The 21,747-nt window shown below is 32.1% G+C and overlaps 1 protein-coding gene and 1 long non-coding RNA gene across 6 annotated transcripts in view; one reads left to right on the plus strand and one right to left on the minus strand.

Moving 5' to 3' along the window:
- The window catches only part of LOC108756382 (inactive rhomboid protein 1), a 210,125-nt gene that overhangs the window by 51,975 nt on the left and 136,403 nt on the right, over window positions 1-21,747 (minus strand). For all 3 annotated transcript variants that reach the window (XM_018500139.1, XM_018500137.1, XM_018500138.1), the window contains exon 7: window positions 2,439-2,768. In XM_018500139.1, the coding sequence (XP_018355641.1) occupies window positions 2,439-2,768 (330 nt within the window). The remainder of the gene's footprint in view (window positions 1-2,438; window positions 2,769-21,747) is intronic.
- Window positions 8,153-9,051, plus strand: LOC108756383. 3 transcript variants are annotated; one of them, XR_001939828.1, is made up of 4 exons: window positions 8,153-8,425; window positions 8,503-8,617; window positions 8,673-8,814; window positions 8,888-9,051. It is a non-coding gene; the product is annotated as an uncharacterized LOC108756383 (long non-coding RNA). The 3 variants fall into 3 exon arrangements; XR_001939827.1 differs by lacking the exon at window positions 8,153-8,425 and having other exon boundaries at window positions 8,430-8,617; XR_001939829.1 differs by lacking the exon at window positions 8,153-8,425 and having other exon boundaries at window positions 8,430-8,617; window positions 8,901-9,051.

Below are 21,747 nucleotides of genomic sequence, written 5' to 3' on the forward strand. Positions count from 1 at the left end.
TCTAATTCAGACTGGACGCAGCAAGCGTCAAACAGCGGAGCAACAACCAATCAGTGAGGCGATTTTACAGTGGCGTAAAAAATATCATCTTGCTGATTGGTTGCTGCTCCGCTGTTTGACGTGCATTCAGTCTGCACTAGGCATTAGGCCGGATCTACAATATGTGTTTGAAGCCTTAAGCCGTAAGAAATTGACCAACTACAGTCGAATGCGAGGAGAATAAGTGATTCTGATTCGTTCATTCCTTATGGCTTAAGGCTTAAAAATCTATTGTAGATCCGGAGTTAGGACTTAATTTAACCAACTTCGATTAACTAATCGGTCGATTAGTCCATTAGAATTTGCCAATCGCATCTGTCGTTAAACAAAATGACAAAACATTGGATTAAACAAAAAAATTATATAGGGATGGGCGATATGCATCTCGATACATTAACAATTATTTGAAAATCGCCCTTTTGGTGAAAGGAAACGATTTTTTTTACAAAAAGATTGAAGATTGGAATAACCTCAAACATGATTTTTCCATTCACTATTTTGCAATATTGATTTTTTTACGCATTGATATTGGCGTATCGATATCGATTGAGGTATCGATACTTTTATACCTGGCATATTTTAAGGTATCGAAACTTTAGTACAATGCATATTGATGTAAAATATCGATGCAATCGAAAGTATCAAGCATCCCTACCGAAAAATCATACGCCTTTAGATAAGAGGCAGTGATAGGAGATGACAAGAATTCGTCTGCTCTAGGAAACTGTGCACATGCGTATAACTGAGCAGTCTTAACTGACGTACATATTTGGTATTATAAGACCCCTAATAACGATTAAGAAAGTTGTAGGGAGAAAAGGAAGATTTTTATTAAAGATATATAGTGTATTCATGAATAATAATAAATTTTGTCTTTTATTACGTCTGCAGCCGATTTATCATATGAATACCAACATATCGTTCGAAGAAATAGCATTCGAGAAAGTCACTATAATGACGTACACTATCTAAGAGGTTAAAAAAGAAATAATTCATTACTATAACCTTAATTTAGGAAAAAATTTAGAACGGGTTATAAAGCAGGATAAAGTGTTAAAATTTGAGATTGTCCCTTCTAATTTGGGTTAGTCACTCAGATGTACAGGAGTTCCAGAAGCACCCGTATTCTGTATTGCTCCGTATGTTCCATCATTGGATCAAGCTGCCACGTCATTTTACGCATGCGCACAAAGTTTACTAGAGCAGACGAATTCTTGCTACTTTCCATCACTGGTAAGAGGAAGGGATGAGGTGGACCCATTGTGGAAGGGATAACATAGTGTGTGCTATTAAATAGTTTTAAAATAAGAACGGACTATGAATATCACCCCATGTTTCTCATTTCACAGTTGGTAACCTTTGAATCTTATGAACAGTCCATAGATAGAGAGAGCAGAGAGATTTAAAAAGAGTCACTATCCAACTGAACACACCATGTTATTCTTCCATCATGGATGGATTTTGCTTTGCGTGGAAAATCGTGCATCCTTTGACAGGAGGGAGGTGGGACGGACATCGCTTTGTGTGGAAAGTCGTATGCTCCTAGTTAGGGGGAAAAATGAGGAGGACCTCGCTTCGCGCGCGTGGAAAGTCGTGCACTTCTAGGCAAGGGGGAGATGAAGTTCTTGCGTGGAAAGTAAATATAATCGCGAATAAAAATTCAATTATTTGAAGTGTCATATCCCAGAAACTAGAAAAAATCCGCCACGTGATTCAGAGTGTGCGTGATTCAGCATTGTATCGATTTTAATTATACATATAAAAAAAGTCAAAGTTATTGGTGAGGTTTAACCTTTTCGCAATAATTATCTAAAACATATACTTTACACCAGACTTGTCAGATAGTGGAATCGCGAGTCAGTCACACCGAGAGCGCCGAGTGCTTTTTCTTCTTCGATCCGCCGGCCGATTTCAGGGTCAAGTTGAAGGGTAAAGCGCTTGGCGTTGCAGCTGGCTCGCGAGCCTAGAGTGGGTATAAAGAGAGTAGTGCTAATGCATGTGCCTAATGCTGATTGGCTCCGCCATTAAGTGTCCTTACTGTTAGAAAGAAGATAACGTTAAAGAAAGAAGAGGTTAAGATGAGAAATTGCGTCATATAAAAATGATCACATAGATATGACATGATAGAAATGACATATAGAAATCCCCCAGATGTAGAACACCAAATGGCTTCCAACTAATTGGCGTCACTCTCTTTATACCCACTCTAGCGAGCTACTATTTGACAGGCCTACTTTACACTATGTGAGCTTTACTCTTGTGTTGTCGCAATTTTTATATCTCAACATACATTTAAAAAAAAGGTTAATTACGAAATAGATTTAAATAGATTTAAATTAAGATATTCTGAAAAATAATCTTGTCACGATTGCGCGATTGCGCTATCGACTTATACTCACTTGCGGATGGCTTCGGTACGGCTTTGGTTCCTTTTTAGCCTCGGCCGTTGCGCTGCCGAGGCACTTGCCGAAGAACTGCTAATCTGGACGATTGGCCGCGGTGCGTTTGGCGCAGAAACACTCCTGGCAATGCCAGAACTTACAGCGGCGACGCCGGGAGTGGCCAGCGGCACGGTCGCCGATGCTGTCGTTACCGGCGTCGCCGTCGTCACGGCTGACGATGTCGTGACGCTCACCGGATACATTCCGATACTCTGTGCTGCGTCTCCTTCGCCGGTCGTCGACGATATCGTCGAGGTGCCGGTCGTACCGGAACTCGGTGATGGTTGCCTAAAAACGAGAAAAGAAATGTTATTCCCGTGTTAGGATTTATAAAAGAAATTACTGTGTAAAGGAAGAAATTATTTCTAATTAACTCAAATAATAGTAAATATTGACAGAATAAAAGATTTTTGAGAAAAAAGCTCATTTCATATGTGTAGAGGAGACTGGGGCCAGTTATAACAGAGATAAGTTGTAACAATGCATATATCTTTTAATTGGTAAGAGATAAGATGATCATATGAAGAACAAAAATAGTCGGTATCGAGACCTACATTTATTTCATGCCATTAATCGCGTATGCGCCGTATGTAAAAGAGTTATATATACTGTGTTCAGATAAGCCACGTAAGTGTAAATTTACGATTTTATACTTTTTTATAATACGATTTTATACTATTTTAAACTTTTAAATAAAATGCTTTTAATCGTATTTTTATTTTATGGTAATTATTTAGAATATCCCTTCTCCCTTCACTTAAATCTTAGCAAAAATATACTCATTCGACGCGTTTTCACCGAAAATGAAAGAATCTGGCAAAAAAAAACCGTGATGGTCGGCCTCGTGAATCGAGTTATTAAGCATTAAATTTGGAAATTTTAGAGGTTAAGATATATTTGTCATCCCGATTCGATACAGAACTATGTACACGTTCTGCATTAATTACACAAATTCTCTGCTTTACATCTGTGAGATCACAGACTTCTACATATATTTATATACTGCTAACTCCTTAGGACAAGCTTATATGAAATGGACTCCGAAATTGTATGGTACTTCTGCGCATACGTCAAGAATATATCCAAAGAAATGCAGTATGGCTGTGTTTTGCATCAATTGTTCACATGCTAAACGTATAACCTTATGAAAGTAGTGTGATCTCATAACAAAAAATATTGTTTCTTTTGGAAGAGAAAGTGGTGTGATCTCACGAAAAATTTTGTTTTTTTTGGAAGAGGAAGAGTTCAAATAAAAAGATAAAGCTATTGAAAATAATTGAATGTCAATAAACGTGTATAAAAGATGCGATCTTATTCAATTTCTTATAAATTAGAATAATTTATAATAGCTGGATTATGAAAATACGTATTTGATGATTTTAATACTATTAAAATCATAGGTTAACCTGTCAAAATAGTGTGCGCATGTGCAGATATACGTCACGCGGTCACGCGGAGCGGTTCTCGACGCATGCTTATAATGTTACATTAAAATTGGAGACCACTTTTTCAAACAAGTTAGCAGTCTAGTAGTATATATAGAAATCTGTGAGTGAGATAGCACAATTTTTATCTCCTGCACAATTTCGATGAAAAATGGCGGCCACTTCAGATGATCAGACTCTGATTAGAGGGTCTCTAATGGCGAATTCGGTACACATGCATTGACTCTGCACTAGTGCTGCTCTGACATGGTACCAATGCAGCACGGAATGAATGCTTTCGATCACAGTATAGCACTAACTTGGAGCAACACTGAACTGAAGTAGTACAATTGACACCGATTCGGCTGACCGCACTAGTGCGCACTGAGTGCGAATTTTTTCGATGCCACACATTCGATCAATGCTCTCTGTCTAAGTGCCAAGAAACCTTTGCATTCGGTTACAGTGTTACCGTGCGTTTCATGTTGTAACGAATAAAAATTGCACCAGTGTAGTTTGCATTCAGTGTAGTGTACTAAATTTGTATTCGGTTAATTAAAATGCACTAAATAAGAGCAAGCTTTATTGCACTGAAATTTTTGACAGTGCTAGTTCTATTTTGACGTTAAAAAAAAGCGTCGAGCGTCAGCATAAAAAGGCATCTTAGGGAGATTTCCGCGATACTTTCCTAATCAAATGACAATTTGAATTGCAATATTAACCTTTAATAGGCTTTATCCCATAGACAGGAGTCAATACGTAGGCTGCTGGAAAAGTTTCTGCAAACAATATGAAAAAAAACATGTAAAATTCGGTAAATTGCTTTATTGTTTTTCGAAGTATTCGCCTTTAAGATCGATACATTTTTGCATACGCTCGAACCAATTTTCGAAACATTTTTTCCACTCTAAGGCTGTAACCTCAGAAATCAATGTATGAAATGTTTCAACAGCTGCTTCAGGCGACTCAAATCGCTCACCACGCATCTTATTTTTAATGTTTGGGAACAAAAAGAAGTCATTAGGTGATAAATCAGGTGAATACGGACAATGAGTCATTAATTCGACATTATTACTAGATAAAAAATTAACGGTTTGACGTGCTGTGTGACAGCTGGCGTTGTCATGATGAAGGATGATGCGACGATTTCGGTTTGTTCTACGCAATTTATTTATGACTTCTGGTAAACAAATTGTTGTATACCAATCAGTATTTACAATCCTTCGATCCTCTAAAGCCACGGTTATCATATAACCGAAGAAACAAGCAATCATTTGCTTGGCAGCACTGCGTGAACGAACAACTTTTGTTGGTTTCAGTTCATTTTGAAATACCCAAACAGTGGATTGTTGTTTACTTTCGGGCTCATACGAATAGATCCATGTTTCGTCCTCAGTAACGATGTTGTAGACCAAATTTGATCGACCTCGGTTAAATTTCTTGAGCATTTCTTTGCTCCATTTAACACGAGCCTGTTTTTGAGCTTCGGTCAAATTGTGTGGGATCCAACGACTGCAAGGTTTCCCTACGCTCAAGTGATCATACAAAATCGTATGTATTGCTTTCATGTCAATGCCTAAGGATGCCTGAATCTCGCGGTATGTTATATGCCGGTCTCGCTCAATCATTTCATACACAGCATCAACATTAGTGGCAACAACAGACGTGGATGGATGACCTTCACGGAATTCATCATTAAGAAAGGTACGTCCATGCTGGAATTCGGCAAACTAATTATAAACAGTCCTATTGGATGGTGCTTCATCCCCAAAAACCAAATGAAGTCGATCGATGCATTGTTTCGGAGTTAGATTACATTTGTAATTGTAAAAAATCATTGCCCGAAAATTTTCACGCGAAATTTCCATTTTCTTACAAAATAACTTCTTTTAAAATACTATGCAAACAAAACTAGTTGGCTTGGGTGCAAACTGTCAATTGAATTATAGGTTAAAAACGTCTAATTTTACGGATATGATAGTAGCAGAACGTTGGCGCCACTGGAAGTACTAGATTGCAGAAACTTTTCAAGCAGCCTACGTATAATTAAAGACAGTTTAAATTTTTTAACGGTTAAAATAACATAAAATACTTTATCAACAATATCTAATTCGCTATATAATGTCATTAGGTATACATATTATTGTTAATTTTATATATAAAATATTTTAAATTAACAAAATAAGAGTTATAAGAGACTTATTTGATGACCGAGGTTTGATTAGTATGCTTGAGATTATGTATCATTGAAATTATATACATGTCCTATTTTCAAAATAGTGCACATGGTAAATAACGGAGATAATATAACGTCGCAATTATACGATAAATCTATTTTTGATCTCATTCAGTGCATTTTGTTTAACCGAATATAAATTTAACACCGGTGCAATTTTTATTCGTCGAATATAACATGAAACTCGCATGGTAACATGCAATCTAACCAAATGCGAAGATTTTTTTGGCACTGGGGCAGAGAATATTGATCGAATGTGTGGCATTGAAAAAGTTCGCACTTAGTGCGCACTAGTGTGGTCTGCCGAATTCGCTATAATTTTCATGATCCATGTGCGCATGCATTGTTGTTATTTCTTATTATAATAGATATTCACTGTTTTACAAACACAAATTCACTGCTTTAATAGCAAATTTACTGTTTTAAAAACAAAAATAATATAAGAAGAGAAATATAATTTCTCTTTTAGAGCAGATAATTTATTTTTAAAGCATTGAATTTAAGTTTTTAAAGCAGTGAATTTGTGTTTTAGAACAGGTAATTTGTTTTTAGAACATGTTACAACTTTCTTCAGCTCTGTTTTATTTTGTCTCAAATCGGGGCAAGATGTATTAATTCGGATTTTGATATTTTACTCATAAACATCCTAAAATTACATCTTTTTGCAAATAGTAGCATAAATCTAAATAGTTGTTGCGTCATGTGTATTAAAAGAAATAAATATATATGTTACAAATAGAGAAATATATGTATTTTTCTAAAAATTGGTACATACAACTGTCCTCAGTCTCTCTATAAGAGATATTTTCGTTATTATTTCGTCGACAAGAAAATATGTACATACAATCCAGTCGATTGTTGACTTCGATTAATTTTAAAACTGAAGAGGAAGTATGGCATAAGAAACAAATGCATCAAGTTGCAAGTAACGCATTAAATGTCGCAAGTTATTTAATAAATAGATGTGCTAGGTTAGATAATGTCCAAAAAATTTGAATAATATGATATAAATGATTTCACAAATTTCAGATTTGGTGGACTTCGCTTCGCGTAGAAAGTTGTACTTTTCTAGGTAGGAGGAAAGATGGACCTCGCTTTGCGTGAAAAATTGTAAAATATATTTTTAAAGCAAAAAATTTTTGTTTTATATAATAGAAAAGAAATATAAAATCTTTTTGTTAATAATTTTTTAATGAATAATGAGCGATAGCTAAAACCTTAGTTTACATCCAACGACCTGACTTGTATCTTGACCTTTACCCTAACTTAAAGGAGGTCTCGAACGGAGCGTTTACCCATCTAGACCTATAAACCCGTATTCAAAACGCACTTTTATCTCTGAAATTCTATAATATGCGTGACATAAAGTATTGTATGTTAGCGCGCTAACGTCGTTGTAAGCGCGTTCTGAATACAGACCATAATATTTTTAGGCCTAATGTAGGTCGCATTTAGTTAAAACGCTAGATATCAAAGTAGCCCATAGGTCCTCCATTTTGGATCTACTAATCATACTCTATACTAATAATACTAAGCGCTTATTGGACTACAGACAACTAAATCGAAATGGTGGTCGAAATAGCCAATAGGAAGGCTGTCGGTATTTCGCCTCAGATAAAAGGAATGCGTTATTTTGGTATCTAGAGCTTTACATTTAGTCTCACGTGAGTGCCATCTACCAATATTTCTTTACATTTTACGCCTTTAAGCCATCTACCTGTTAAAGCTGATTAGATCGTGTGGTTTAAGAGAGATCAGGGATCTTGAAAAAAATCCCTCACCTAATTAGCGAGATTATAGCTATTTACATCGTTGTATTTAGGTTACATTTAGAGTGTAGATAGCGACATCTTTCATTCATTTTTTATATTTATTAAATATCGTATTTCACTCAAACGCATTCATTTATTCTTATCTAACATATTGCAACTCCATCTCTTGCAAGATCGAGCATCTACTGTTAGATACAGTTATTGCTTTGTTTACCATTCTCGTCGCTTAGCATTCATATATACGTAATTTGCAAATCGATATAAATCTTTCTTTTTAAACTTTTAATCTTAGTTTTATAAACTCAGTATTGATTGCATGTACATAATGCTGGTGCTGAACTATCGTTTTGTCCATAGGAGCTATAATTAAAGCATACAGAAAAATTTCTTATTTATTCACCAGAATCTTTAATTTTTAAAGAATCTCTAATTTATTCACCAGTGCTTATTAATTACAAGCAATAAATCACACATTATTAGAATAATAATAAATTAGATTTCTATTTATGCGTGGTAAGCGAAAAAATATCTTAGAAATATACGCACGCGGTATAAGACGTGGTTTGATTTATACTTGTGCAAATAAAAAGGAAAATTGCGCCGGGAATTTCTGTGATGCCACATTTTTCTCGCAGCGGCAGCTGCATCCTTCGCAACTCCGCATTCATTTAGGCGAAGTGCAGAGTCTCAAGCAAGAAGGAAGAGGTGAGTCAATATCGCGCACATCAAGGCTAATTAATAGTGAGTCGTCTCTTTTTAGATGCGCTACCACCCCTTTGCAGCGGATACAATACGTCAAGTTAGTAATTTTCTCGGCAAATTTGTAAATTTTTTACTCGACTACGGTAACTCAAAATGGATTTTATGGAAACGATTAAAATATTAATTAGCCACAGTAAGAGGTAAATATTTGAAATAATAAATGGGCGTTAATTTCCTCAACAAAGAGAGGATAAGATGACGATTAATATTCAGATCTTTACTCAAGTGAGAACACGAGGACAAAAAGAAAAAAGATGCACCTAAAACAAATTTACAGAAAAAATGCTACGCTATGCTGCAAGACTGTCCCATGAATAGATGAGGAGAAATAGAATTGAGGAGTTAGCAGAGCTTGCAACTTTCGTGCAACATGAATACAGCAGAAGAGCATATGAAAGAAGCAATATTTCTTGGTGCTTATGCTTAGAATATGTTTAAGAGAATTTAAGGTTTGATTATTAAAAGTTCATCATTAATATTTGACTTTTTGACACATTTTATTTTAAATAAATTAAAAAGTTTAAGTTTTTACACAAATGTTGAATCAATATTTCAGAAAATGTTGAAAAGATGTAAAAACATTCAATGTCCATTGAATTTATATCTTACAGATATTAGCAATTCGATATTCAAGAACATTTCAAGACTTATATTCAATTTTTAATTTCCAAAAATATCACAACTTTCTGAAATAATTTTCGCATGAAACTAAACAAAATATTTTCAAAATACATTTCTTTTTATTTTGAAGCTCTTGAGTCGCCTTTAAGAACTTATTTAATTAGAGCACGGATTGAAAATTTTATAATGTTATGTTTTTATTCTATCTTGTATAATGGTTTTTTATTTATGAGATATATAACTCCACCACATCCATCTAATGGCGATGCCGCATTCTTCTCTTGAATGAGTTGGAGTTTTAGATTATAAGAGTAGCGCAATTTTTTATCTGAATTTTTCTATTGACTATTTCGATTTTGACTATTGCTATTTTTTGCTCCATGGTCTATCATCCAATAAACGCTTAGTAATTCTTTAATATCGTATGGTTATTAAGATAAATATGACGAACCTTTGCGTCAAGTCCTCTTACTCTTTTAATGTGTCTGATGACTTCTATCATAGAGCGCGTATAGAGCGGACTAAACTGAATCGAAAAGTTTTCTATCATTTTGCAAATTTCCCAATAGTTAACAAGATAATTACTAAAAATTGCCGAAAATCTTCAATAATTTTTTAATCAAATACTATCAACTTTACAGAAAAACTGCAAGAGAAAAATTATTTATTTTCTTCTCATAGGGCTCTAAGAATTTTTTTTAGAATTTTTTATCAACTTTTTAGTATTACATTTTTTTATTTTTACCAATATGAGAAAAAAACGGTATTAAAAAATTTTGAAAAAATTTCGAAAAAATTTTTTTAGTCCGCTCTATCTACACACTCTATGGCAGAAGTCTTGCCTAACACCCAATATATAGTATGTATTAGGATAAGTGACTTTTTAATTTTAACAACATTAATAGTCAATTCAGAACAATCAATACAGATTCAACATTGGAAAAAACATTCACACTTTAACACTGAACAATGCAAAGTCTCAGCAACGTTCTTTTAATGTTTTGTATAGGTTATATATATATATTTTTGGAAAATAATAGTTTCGTCATTCTTTAACTAACATTTAAAGAAATTAGCTAATAAACTCTTATATAAATATGGTAAAATATCGAAGAAAATCAGGCAGTCTCTATTTTAGTGTTCCGTATTCGCTATTCGCGATGTCTGCTAATAATTTCTATATTGTTCTGGAAATTTTCCGATCAACGCGAAAGAAGTTTTCATCGTAGAAATATTCTGATCGGAAGAGTCGAGGCAACGCAATGCTTTGGCCTACACTCGGTTAGCACTTAAGATGAATGTTTAAGTTTTAACATAAATATAACGTCTCGTTTCCGCTTGTTTCGCCATCGTGTGCCACCACCTCGGCCGGAAATTAAGGATGTCGCGACGCCCGTCTCCCGTCCAATTTCATTAGCCCGTTTCGATTTGATAAGACGCGACCGCATGGATAAATACATAGGTCGATGATAAATTGCATGCCAGATAAACGAACATTTACAATAAATGAGAGCAAATGCGCAGGATGTTTCAGAACAATTATAATACTTTATAAAAAGCCATTATCATTTATATTTTCGTTGTGGATGCAGCTATACTTCATTATAAAATTAAATTCATTACAAAATTTTGATCAAATTTTAACTATTCCTTAGAACAAAATTTTATTTGAGAACTCTTATTATCATGTATATGTATATCAATAGAATTAATGTATTATAATAAAGTTTAGAACCAAAAAACAGCTAAAAATTGAATCAAAAGAATTTATGTATAAAATATACAATATTAAATAGAGAAAAATTTTTTAGGAGGAAAAAAAAAAGAATTGATTAACATTATAATTTTGCAAATCTTTCATTTATATGTACTCGTATATACTATGAAGCCGGCTTGTTTTTAAAATAAGAAATTTCTGTCAACAGGTTTTTTTGCAGAGCACACATCTTATATTTCAATAATAAAATAAATTTTTCTTTGATTTTCTTGTAAAATCAATACATCCGAACTTTTTATTTGCGTATTTTAATTCTGTAAAAAAATTTGCAATCCGTAAAACTGATTTGAAGATTTTGGTTGCACTGTGATTTGTAATTGACATCGCTCCAATATTCTCTTAATTAATTTGATTTAAGGGAGAAACATGACATACTGCCTAAGTGTTCTCCCTCTTGCTGGGTTACATTTTTCTTCGTTGCCAACCTCGAGAAAAATTCTAAGGATACTTATTCTCTGTACTATGACTCTCTCTTGTACAACAATGGATCTGGCACTTTCTGAAAATGCAGATGACTAGATACATATCGTATTTACTGCTTCTTTTTCCTTCTCCTTTATCTACTCTACTTTTAAATAATCTTCAATGTCGCTTAGTGACGCACCGTTTTTCTATAATAGTTCATATAGGAAATTTCTATTTGGACTATACGATAGGATTTATCAGATGTTAATGCCTACGATCAGACAATATGAGAAAGATTGGGATAATAGTGGAAAAATCGAACAGGAATTTAACAAAGAGAGATAACAAAAATCATCCGGATTGAAATCATGGGATGATAAAAGTCGATATTCATTTCATGGAAGTAGTAAAAAAAACTACAATAAATTAAATGAACGAAATAAAATCTAAAATAAATAAGGGAAGCAGATAAAACTAAAATAAGCTAGGAAAAGACTGAAACAATTGTACTGTGAGGATTAGAAAGAGAAATTAACAGAGTCTGGATGAAACTGAAAGAGATCTGGAAATAATTCGAGAGAGAAATGAATTTGAAAGATCTCATGGAATAAATGTAACGAAGAGGAAGACAACGTGTCAGACTGCGGAGAGACAGATTCAAATGATCCGATAGAGACTGTTGGATGTTAGCAGATATCATCTCACGCGTTTAAAAATGAGTTGGAAGAAATTGCTACGAACTGAGAAGGAATCGAAAGGGAGACAGAGAAAAATTGAGCGCAAAAAGAGGACCAGGAGAGAACGGATGGAGGGAGAATGAAATAGCAGAGCAAGGAGAAAGAGGAGAGAGGCTGGCCGCCTATGTCATCCGCGGAGAAAAGACAGAGCTTAAAGCACGCTACCACCTATCAAGCAGTAAATGGTATAGCGATGTGCCCTGGTTGTTTTTCACGTGATGGATTTTACAACGCGAGATATTACTCTCCTCCTCCCGCCTCTCTATACCCCTTTTTCGCTACCACACCACCGCCAGCCGCCGACCTTAGCAGGGTGTGGCCTCCATCCTGCAACTTTTATATCACTTTTTCCATCCACGTACGCCAACGAGATTGACATTCTTCAAACCCTCCTCTTCCTCCCTCACCTTCTGCATTCTTGTCGCCGCGCGTTAAACCGTTGCCTTTAACCTTTAACCCTTTTAATCCTAGCTAGACTATAGTCGGCATTCATGTGAAAACTGTGGGTTCTAGCGCCGATTATATCGGCATCCATATACGAGCTAGATTACATTTTTTTCATTAATGTAAATAAATGTATCGTATAAATAATGAAATATAGAACAATTGTTTTTATTAAAATCTAATTTTCATTATCAGTGACAAGCTTATTTTATAAGACTGCACATATATGTAATTATCTAAAAAATGGACACTCACAGCAGACTTTCCCGTACAAAGAAACCACATTCGCGAACATTTATACTAGAACAAAAGGGTTAGTTATCATTTCTAAGTCTCCTCGCTCATTACTATGACTAATAGTCCGCGATTGTGATTGTAAAACAATCGCATTAGTGATTTGTTTTATTCGTTTCATGTACCTACCCTTCGCTTATCACACGTTATACTCACTGTTCATCATACGTTCGCTAATTAATCGTGCAATGAAAGAGGTCGATTTTTTCTGCGCGACCCGCTTTAGGTATCGCCACTTTCACACGCAGCGTGTGCGTTGACGCTTGCCACACTAGCCGTTAATCTTACCAGCCATCCGAGCTATCATTCGTTATTCGCATGAATAAGGAAAGATTCTTTTACAATTATATATATGTGTGTGCGCGCGCGCGCGCGCGCGTGTACACACACACACACACACACACAGTTCTTTTTATCTATTTATCTCCGTAATAACAATAATCGAAGAGCTTTAGTGTAACAATATCGCGGGTAAAGGCTTATCACGAAAAAAATTCTATAAGCAAAGTTAATATGACTGCATGTTATGTTCGCACTTATCACAAAATATATTCTTTACGTTAAAAGTGGCGTATTTTTGTTAATAATTTTATTTTTAAAATTTTATTTATTTATTTTTATTAATGCTACTTTATAAATAAATATCGTGAATCTGGATAGTTATATTATCAATTTATGCATTATATTTTTACGTGTATAATTATATTGCAGAAGTTTTTTTTCGATATCATTCATTAAATGCACTTTCATTAGAAAACTTATTCCTTTTTTGACACTAATCATTTTTTAAATAAATTCATATTTACAAGTATAAAGGAGAATATTTATAAAAAGTCCAATTTTTGGCTCCTCTGCCGAATCTTAAAAAAAGTATGTTATTCCAGACCCATATGAAATAGTTAAAGAAGTTTTGTATCCTAGAAATACGGAGAAAGTACAATAGATTTTTTAAAATATTTCCTTTTGTAAGTCGTAATTTTCGTACACCACGCTAGAAATTATTATGAATCAAATATTATATATTGCAAAAGTTTGTCATGATAATTGGTATTTGAAGGTTTCAAGAATCGTTCACCATGAATCTATTATTAAAAATGTTAAATTATGAAAATAGGGGATCTAAAATGGCGCTTTTGATAAGATACTTTTAAAGTAGGATTAAGGAAAAATTCAAATTAAAAAACATTACGAAAAAATCACGGATATTAGACTGCTGGTGTAAGTTTAAATTGATGAAAATGCTCTACTTGATCATTCTCTGTTAATCCAAAAACAACCCGAAAAAGTACAATAAATACATGATACATTACAAATGGAAAAAATTCCAAGGATAAAAGATATATATGTGTGTGTGTGTGTGTGTGAACGCAAAGAAATTAAAAAAAAAATACCAATAAAAATTTTAAAAATTAAAGAATATTGGAGACAGACCATCATTTCACCACACATTGTTTCTGAATTTGACTAAGACTGGTAATGTAGATCATTATCATCATATAAAAGCAAATAATCAAACAAGAAAGAAAGAAAGCTTTTTAACAATTAGCTGGATCTTAAGCTAGTGTTTAAATAATTCTATGTGAATTTATATAGTATCTATACATGTATTATTTAAATTATATTTAATTTTTCGATTTTAAAACGCAAATCGATTGAACTACAATCATAATTACAAATTAAATTATTTAACAATTTACTAATTTGATGCTCATAGCATTTCAATATATTTAAATTAATAAACAATTGTAGTTAACACAATTCTTTTGAATTTAAAAAATACGTTTTAAAATTATGTATCTATTTATATTCCATTAGTCGCAAAAAACTTATTTTTTAGTCCCAAATTAATGATGTCAACTACTTCTTAATTTAAATATATCAAATTATTTAAAGTAATAAATAATTTCTATGTTCATTATCTATGTTGATCTGTGTTACATTATCAATTTCTATGTTTTTGACTGTTTGTTTTAAAGAAGCATATCTTATTTTTTATTTCTAAGTAAATATTTTCTTTTTCTAAAAAGCTAAAAATATTTCTTTATTCAAAGAATAATTTATTAGACAAAATAAAATACTGTCCTATATTTAGTGTTTTATAGTTGGTAGCGCACGTCTACTATAAACAGTCATATGAATATAGTCATATGAATAGACGGAGAGCGCGAATATTTAGAAATACTGTCTAACTGCACACACCATATAAAACTTCTTCCATAGTGGTTAAAACTCAGGTGGAAAAGGACGCACACACTGAGGTCCAGGTGCGTTCTCTCTTGTGCATGCGCGAAACGAGAAAAAACCTGAACTTCAATAAGTGCGTCCTTTTCTTGAGCTTTACTACTACCCCTTGAATGCACAGTCTAGAGATACTTGTCTATGTTTGAATTAAGATGATTAGAGACTCGCGGCAGTGTGCGCGGGGCGCTTGCCAAGTAACATAATTCCCACTCCCCGCGCTCCAAGCTATCAATGACGAATATTTGGTGCTTTAGAAATTAATATCTTGATTGCGAAAATTGGGAAATGATAAAGAACTAAGCTAAGAAATGATAATGACAAAGCGATTTATTACCGACCTCTATTTATTAATAATAGTATTTAACAAAAGAAGATTATATAAAAACGAAATTATACGTTGGTATTTGTTAACTAAGCTAGGAAATAATAATGAACAAACAGATTATTTGTCATCGATTTCTATTTGTTTATGACTTAGTACATAAAGAAAAGAGATCGAACAGAAACGAAATTTTACACTGTATTCTTATTGGCAATTATTTTTACTAACATGAAAAAATACCGTACCAAAAAATTCTTAAAAAATTCTCAAAACTCTATGAGAAGAAAATAAACAATTTTTGTCACTTGCTGTTTTTCTGTGAAGTTGATAATACTAAAGTAAGAGTAAAAAATTATTAAAAACCAATATTCGGCGACTTTTAGTAATTAACATCTTGTTAACTATTGCAAAAATTGCAAAATGGTAAAGGACTTTTCGATTTAGTTTAGTCCACTCTATCAGCACACGAAGTATTTGTCACTCTGACATCATATAGTAGTTTTTTCGAACTTAATAATAGGTATTAATAACTAATAGGTATATTATAAAAATTATAAATATTATAAAAAGAATGTTATAAATATCATTTTTTTTGTCATTGTTCACTAAAATATTAACGCCTATATTCTTTTCTAATAACGTAGTTTATTTTATACTCTTCAAAAAATATACACTTTCTCAAACAATCATAAATTTAATTGTTATTTCATTATTTCCTCATAAATTTTTACAGAAGTTATGTAAATAAAAGTTTTATTATACAAATAACATTATCCTTCCAAATATTTTCAGTTGAAATGACGTCCCGCAAAAGTCGAGAATTCCAGCTTCAAATCCTGGCTGAAGTAATATTTTTGCAATAAGTTATTTGCAGATTTTAAGATTCCCATTAACTGATTATTAATACTCTTATAAAAGATGTGCTTATTAGTATAAAGGAATTATTAAATTGTTTGTTAATAAAATGATATTACTACTGTTATTTTACTCGTGATGGTGTTTCAAGAAAAAGATTTCGACACGCACTTTACAAATCACACACACACACACGCGCGCGTGCGCGCGCGTGCGCACACATATATATATAAAGATTTACATAAGAAATATTTAAGTACTAAGATTCGCTTTAAGCGAATATGGGAATTCTCTTATTAATTAGGTTTGTTCTCATTACTCATCAGTTTAAATTCATATTATATTCATTTTCTATTTCGTATTTTTATTTGTATGATTCTGCATCTATTGTATTAATGTTAATCAGCTAAAAAATTATTTTAAAAACATAAGGTGTTCTAATGTAATTTTTTAAAAGGCAAAGCGTTACACACAACTTTGATCGTCTTATTTATTTCCTCAACATGCTTTAGAATAATAGTCTTGAACGAAATGTACTGGGGAATAAAGTTTCTATCTTTCTTTTCTCATTAACTCTTGCTTCAACGTCACTTTCTAATCGTTCTTAATCGTGATGCAGCGTGTGAATTAAAATTGTATTTCGTATAACTGCAGTAATAACCGCACTGCGTAAAACGATACTGCAATTGCATGATGCATAAAGGTAAGCACGAGTGTAAACGAATCTACCTCCGTAATTACGCATGCGGAATTTTTATGAACTAGATTACAATATTAATGTCTTCACGATAGTGCGATCCTGATAGTTCCCTTGATTAAAAAAGGACTTTCTCTCTTTCTTTTTTTCCCTCTTTTTCTTCGTCGAAAATTTTGAAATTTTAAAATTTACCTTGATTTCATTCAAAACAGCTGTAAAAGATATCACACAGACGTTGCTTTATCTATATCTTAAAATCATACTAGAATGTATGTATTTCCTTTATCTATAATTGTACAGATATTAAATATTATAATATTGTCTATATTCATTGTGTAAAACAAATCCTAAGAGTCTATAAGCCAAAATATTATTACTTAATAATTTTTCTTTTTTTCTCTCTCTCGCTTTTATTATATTATTGTTACTTTTTATTTTTCTTTATATACCTATTTTTATATGATTCTAGAATAATAATAACATTTTATTATATGAACATTTTATCTATCTCTTTGCGCCTCTTTCTTTTTTTAATAATGTAAGAGTAATTTGACCAGTGAGCAAAAAATAGTACAAAAAATTTTAGTCTGACGGAACATGTTATGCATATACATGTAAGACACGTGTGTTTAACTTTTCGAACAACAGTATTGGTTGTTCCAATTTTAGAATAGCGCTGCCATTTCGATTGATAAGCCGATTCCGCGTTGAAAGTGAATCGATATAAGCCGCAAATAATAATTACGATCGCGTGCGAGGTGGTTATTAGAGGGAGTGCCGGAAACTGCTTCGGTTACTAATGATTATGTTCGTTTTTCGAGTACCACCCTCTAATGATGCCACTTAATCAGAGCCACTTCACGAGTTCATCAGACTCGCCTCACCGAACAATTGATCAGATTCACGACGCCTGAACAATGCAAAAACTTATTACAATTTCAGTTTCATGTGTGTTCAATCTTTGAATTCGAATTTTCGATGATTATAGAATATACGTATTAACCCTTTGAACGAATGACCTTTTTTAGAGTCATTTATCCCTTTTATTCTTAATAAATTGCTTGCTCAGTTTTCATGAAATTTAACTTAATTTAACTAAACTTATTCAAATCTAATGTCAAAATAAAAAATGCAAAATGGCGAACAGAAAAAATAATCTGATGGTTAAGCGCACCAACTTTCAAACTCAGCTCATAATTTAGAACTCTTTTCGAAGTTATACATGTCGTTATACATGAGCAAGAAAAGTGAGTATAGAAGTTTTTATATGACGTAGAAACTTTTTCGTGATTTGTTCAGATAAACCTTCTGTGACACAAATCACAGTCCTTTTTCATTGGAGGTTATCGAATTATTGAATTTTGCAAATTCAGTGATCTCCTAAAACCGAGTTTTCACGATAATCAGATTATTTCTTTGAAATTCGGGATGCCATATTAAGTACTATTTTAAATTTTAGAATTTTGAGGCCAGAATCTTTGCCAAAATTCAATTTAGAGACCCCGAAAATCCTTAGAAAACTTTTAGAAATTTTCGATATGTTACTTTGTAAGAAAATTTCTTTTCTCAAAGGATTTAAAAAATCGTATATCATATCTCTGTCGATATTTAGGTTATATGTTAATTGAAAAAATTTTTTTGCAAAGCTAATAAAAAAGTATATCCATTTCAAAGATATATTGTTTCATAATTACATAAGATACATTATTTTATGTTTATATAATAATATTTTAAACTTAATAAGGCGACATTTTATTGGATATTGTCTGTAGATTTTCCATATAAAATAAATTTTTTTATATGAAAAAATTTTCATATCCTTGAAAAAAATATACAAATATTTTTCAGAAAAGATTTCTTCATTAATTAAATTTTACAAATTCATAATCAGAAAATCTTCAATAAAAACTGAGATTTCCTAAGATTAAATTAAAAGATTTTGAACGTTAAATTAAAAAAAAATTACGAATTCAAATTTTTTATAAAAAAAATTTTTTCAATTCAAATTTTTTAAAATCTTCATAAAAATAGCTTTGAAATACATTAATTTATTACGTATTCTAAATATAACGAAAGAGACTGATTGAATTCGCGTCACTGTTGATCTAGCCAGTCAGTCGCAGTCGAGTAATGTCGGATGTTCGGTCGCCTGAGTGAAAATTAACGATCGCAAAAGAAATTCTATTTAAGTTATGATCAGCATTTTATCATCAACACATAGGGACAAAAAAGCAATATAACTCAGAAATTAGATATTAACGGCGTCGAAAGAGCGTGCGGAAAAGTTTCGCAGTTGCGGAAATACAATAAAAGTCGCACCATAACATGCGCGCCATCTTGTTTTATGATAATAATATTTCTCTGAAAATAATTGTACAAAAAAGATACATTAAAATATGATTTATCATTAAAGTATGGTTATAAATTCTACTCAATACATCAATTGTTTTTATCTCAGAGTAAGAAGTTGAAATGAACCATGAGTGATGTGATATGAGATTGAAATATCGTCCTCTCTCATCCTCTAAAATATTACCCTCTTCTATTTAAAATAATAATAAACTATTATAATCGTAAAAGATAGCTACAATATTACGTTTTGAAGCTTTATAATCTGTTATTGTGTACTGTAAACCGTTGTTGTAATTCTTAGAAATTTGTATATATTTATAGGGAAATTACATGTACAAAAATTATCTAGAAACGTAGAAGACAAAGAAAACATTTTTCTTTTGTTCTGAAAACATTTATTATATTTACAGTTTCATTAATTTATTGCAGTGCATTTGGTTCATTATGTTTAGATTTTTATTTATTAACGCTGTAGAGATGTTGCAATGTGTTGTTTGTTTATACTGTCTTGGCCTTAAGTATAAAGCGCTACGCAAATTAATGTAAACGTTGTATAGTTAATGAAAAATTAAATGAAAAAAAATTTTATTGAAAAATAATATTTATATTTATAACAATTGTAATTTTGTTAATTTTCCCTTGATTTTTATTTTACCGCTTTTCTACAATGCAATAAATTGAGAGTGCCTTGTACTTATGGTCAAAGCTATGTTATGAAAACCCCCGCTGAAGCCTAAAGGAAAAGAAGGAAGCCAAGTACAAGTCGAGTGAATGAGCACACGCAGTTAATAAAAACCTCTTGGTTTTATTGATAGAAACCTCAAAACAGTTGAGCAGATTCCTCAAGGACCGGTTTCCTGTGCGCATTTGGCAACGAGACAGCTGCATACGGGCCTGACACACGTGCAGGAACAAGCGCGCACTTCTGTATAAAGCCAGTCTCTCGCAGTGTTAACGACCCCGGCGATTGACCTGCGTGACCTGACCTAGAGTCCGTTCCGCATGCGCTCGCGTCGACTTCAGCCGTCCCCGACGTCGCGCTAATAGAACCGTTCGATATTTAGATGCTTGCCTCGGATATACTAGTCAGTAATGTCAGTATTCGCTCGACCATCGAGCTGTGAAGACGTGGTAAAGGGCTTGTTCCAGAAATATTCTCAATGTCGATTTTGAGAAACAATTTTTTCATCTTTTTTTTCTCTGAACAATGAAGATTTTGAAATCTCTAATTGCGTGGAGAGGGTAGGGTTGCGAGTTTGATTAGTGTTCGATCTTGCAGAGAGTTTGAAATAGTATTGGATTCCCTTACATGTGCAGGAAAAGTTGTAAAAAAATTTGTGAAACTTGAAAGAACTTTTTCAAAATATTTATGAGGATTTTTAGTGACGTGAGCTATAATAAAGACTGGTGAAGTTTCTCCATTATTTCGGAAGTTAACACACTACATAGTATAAAAAAAAATGTATTTTTAAAATTACTTTCAATCAAACAATGTTGCCGAAATAATACCACAAATCAATTATTAGCATATTAGGGCACTTGGCGTCGCATTAGTTGTATTCTTAAATATATATACATAAATTATTAATAATATTAATAACATATGTATAATGGACATGCCAAGTTTTTATTTCGCTATGATTCTGTTGATTATTGTAGAAGTGCAAAATTATTGCTACATTTTATACAATATTTGGCTATTGAAATGATTAATATTATTATGAATAGTTGGATATTGAAATGATTAATATTACATCTAAATTTTTGAACAGTGAATATATTTTTTATATAAGTTTTTCACACATAAATTTTCTCGAGATTTTTTTTAGAGATTTTTAATGAAATACTTGACTAATTTCATTGATTTCATATCTATTTTTAAATAGCTAATTTTTTAATAATATAATATTCAATTTTTTCTTTAAATACTTCGCATATAGTTTTTCTTATTTTAAAAAGGTTTTTTTAGAGATCACTGTATTTGTAAATTTTTTAAATTTTAATAGAATAATAAATCTTATACAGACTTTAAATCTTTAAAAAATAAACAAGTTATTATTTAAAGATTATTATTTTACTCCATATTTAATATCATGTTCAATAATATTATATTGACTCAACTCCTTTCCTGTTGCATATATTATGACATTCATATTAAGCATTTTACACTATAATATATTAAAAAAAGAATTTTTATAAATAAAAAAAATTGTTTTAAAAAATTCATATTAAAGTTAATATATTATAAAAATTAATAGTAAGATTGGAAATAAGACCGTTTATGTTAAATACATTACTTTAAATACGAAGCGACACTACGGTCTGAAT

The sequence above is a fragment of the Trachymyrmex septentrionalis genome, unplaced genomic scaffold (genome assembly GCF_001594115.1).
Source record: "Trachymyrmex septentrionalis isolate Tsep2-gDNA-1 unplaced genomic scaffold, Tsep1.0 scaffold126, whole genome shotgun sequence".
NCBI lineage: Eukaryota > Metazoa > Arthropoda > Insecta > Hymenoptera > Formicidae > Trachymyrmex > Trachymyrmex septentrionalis.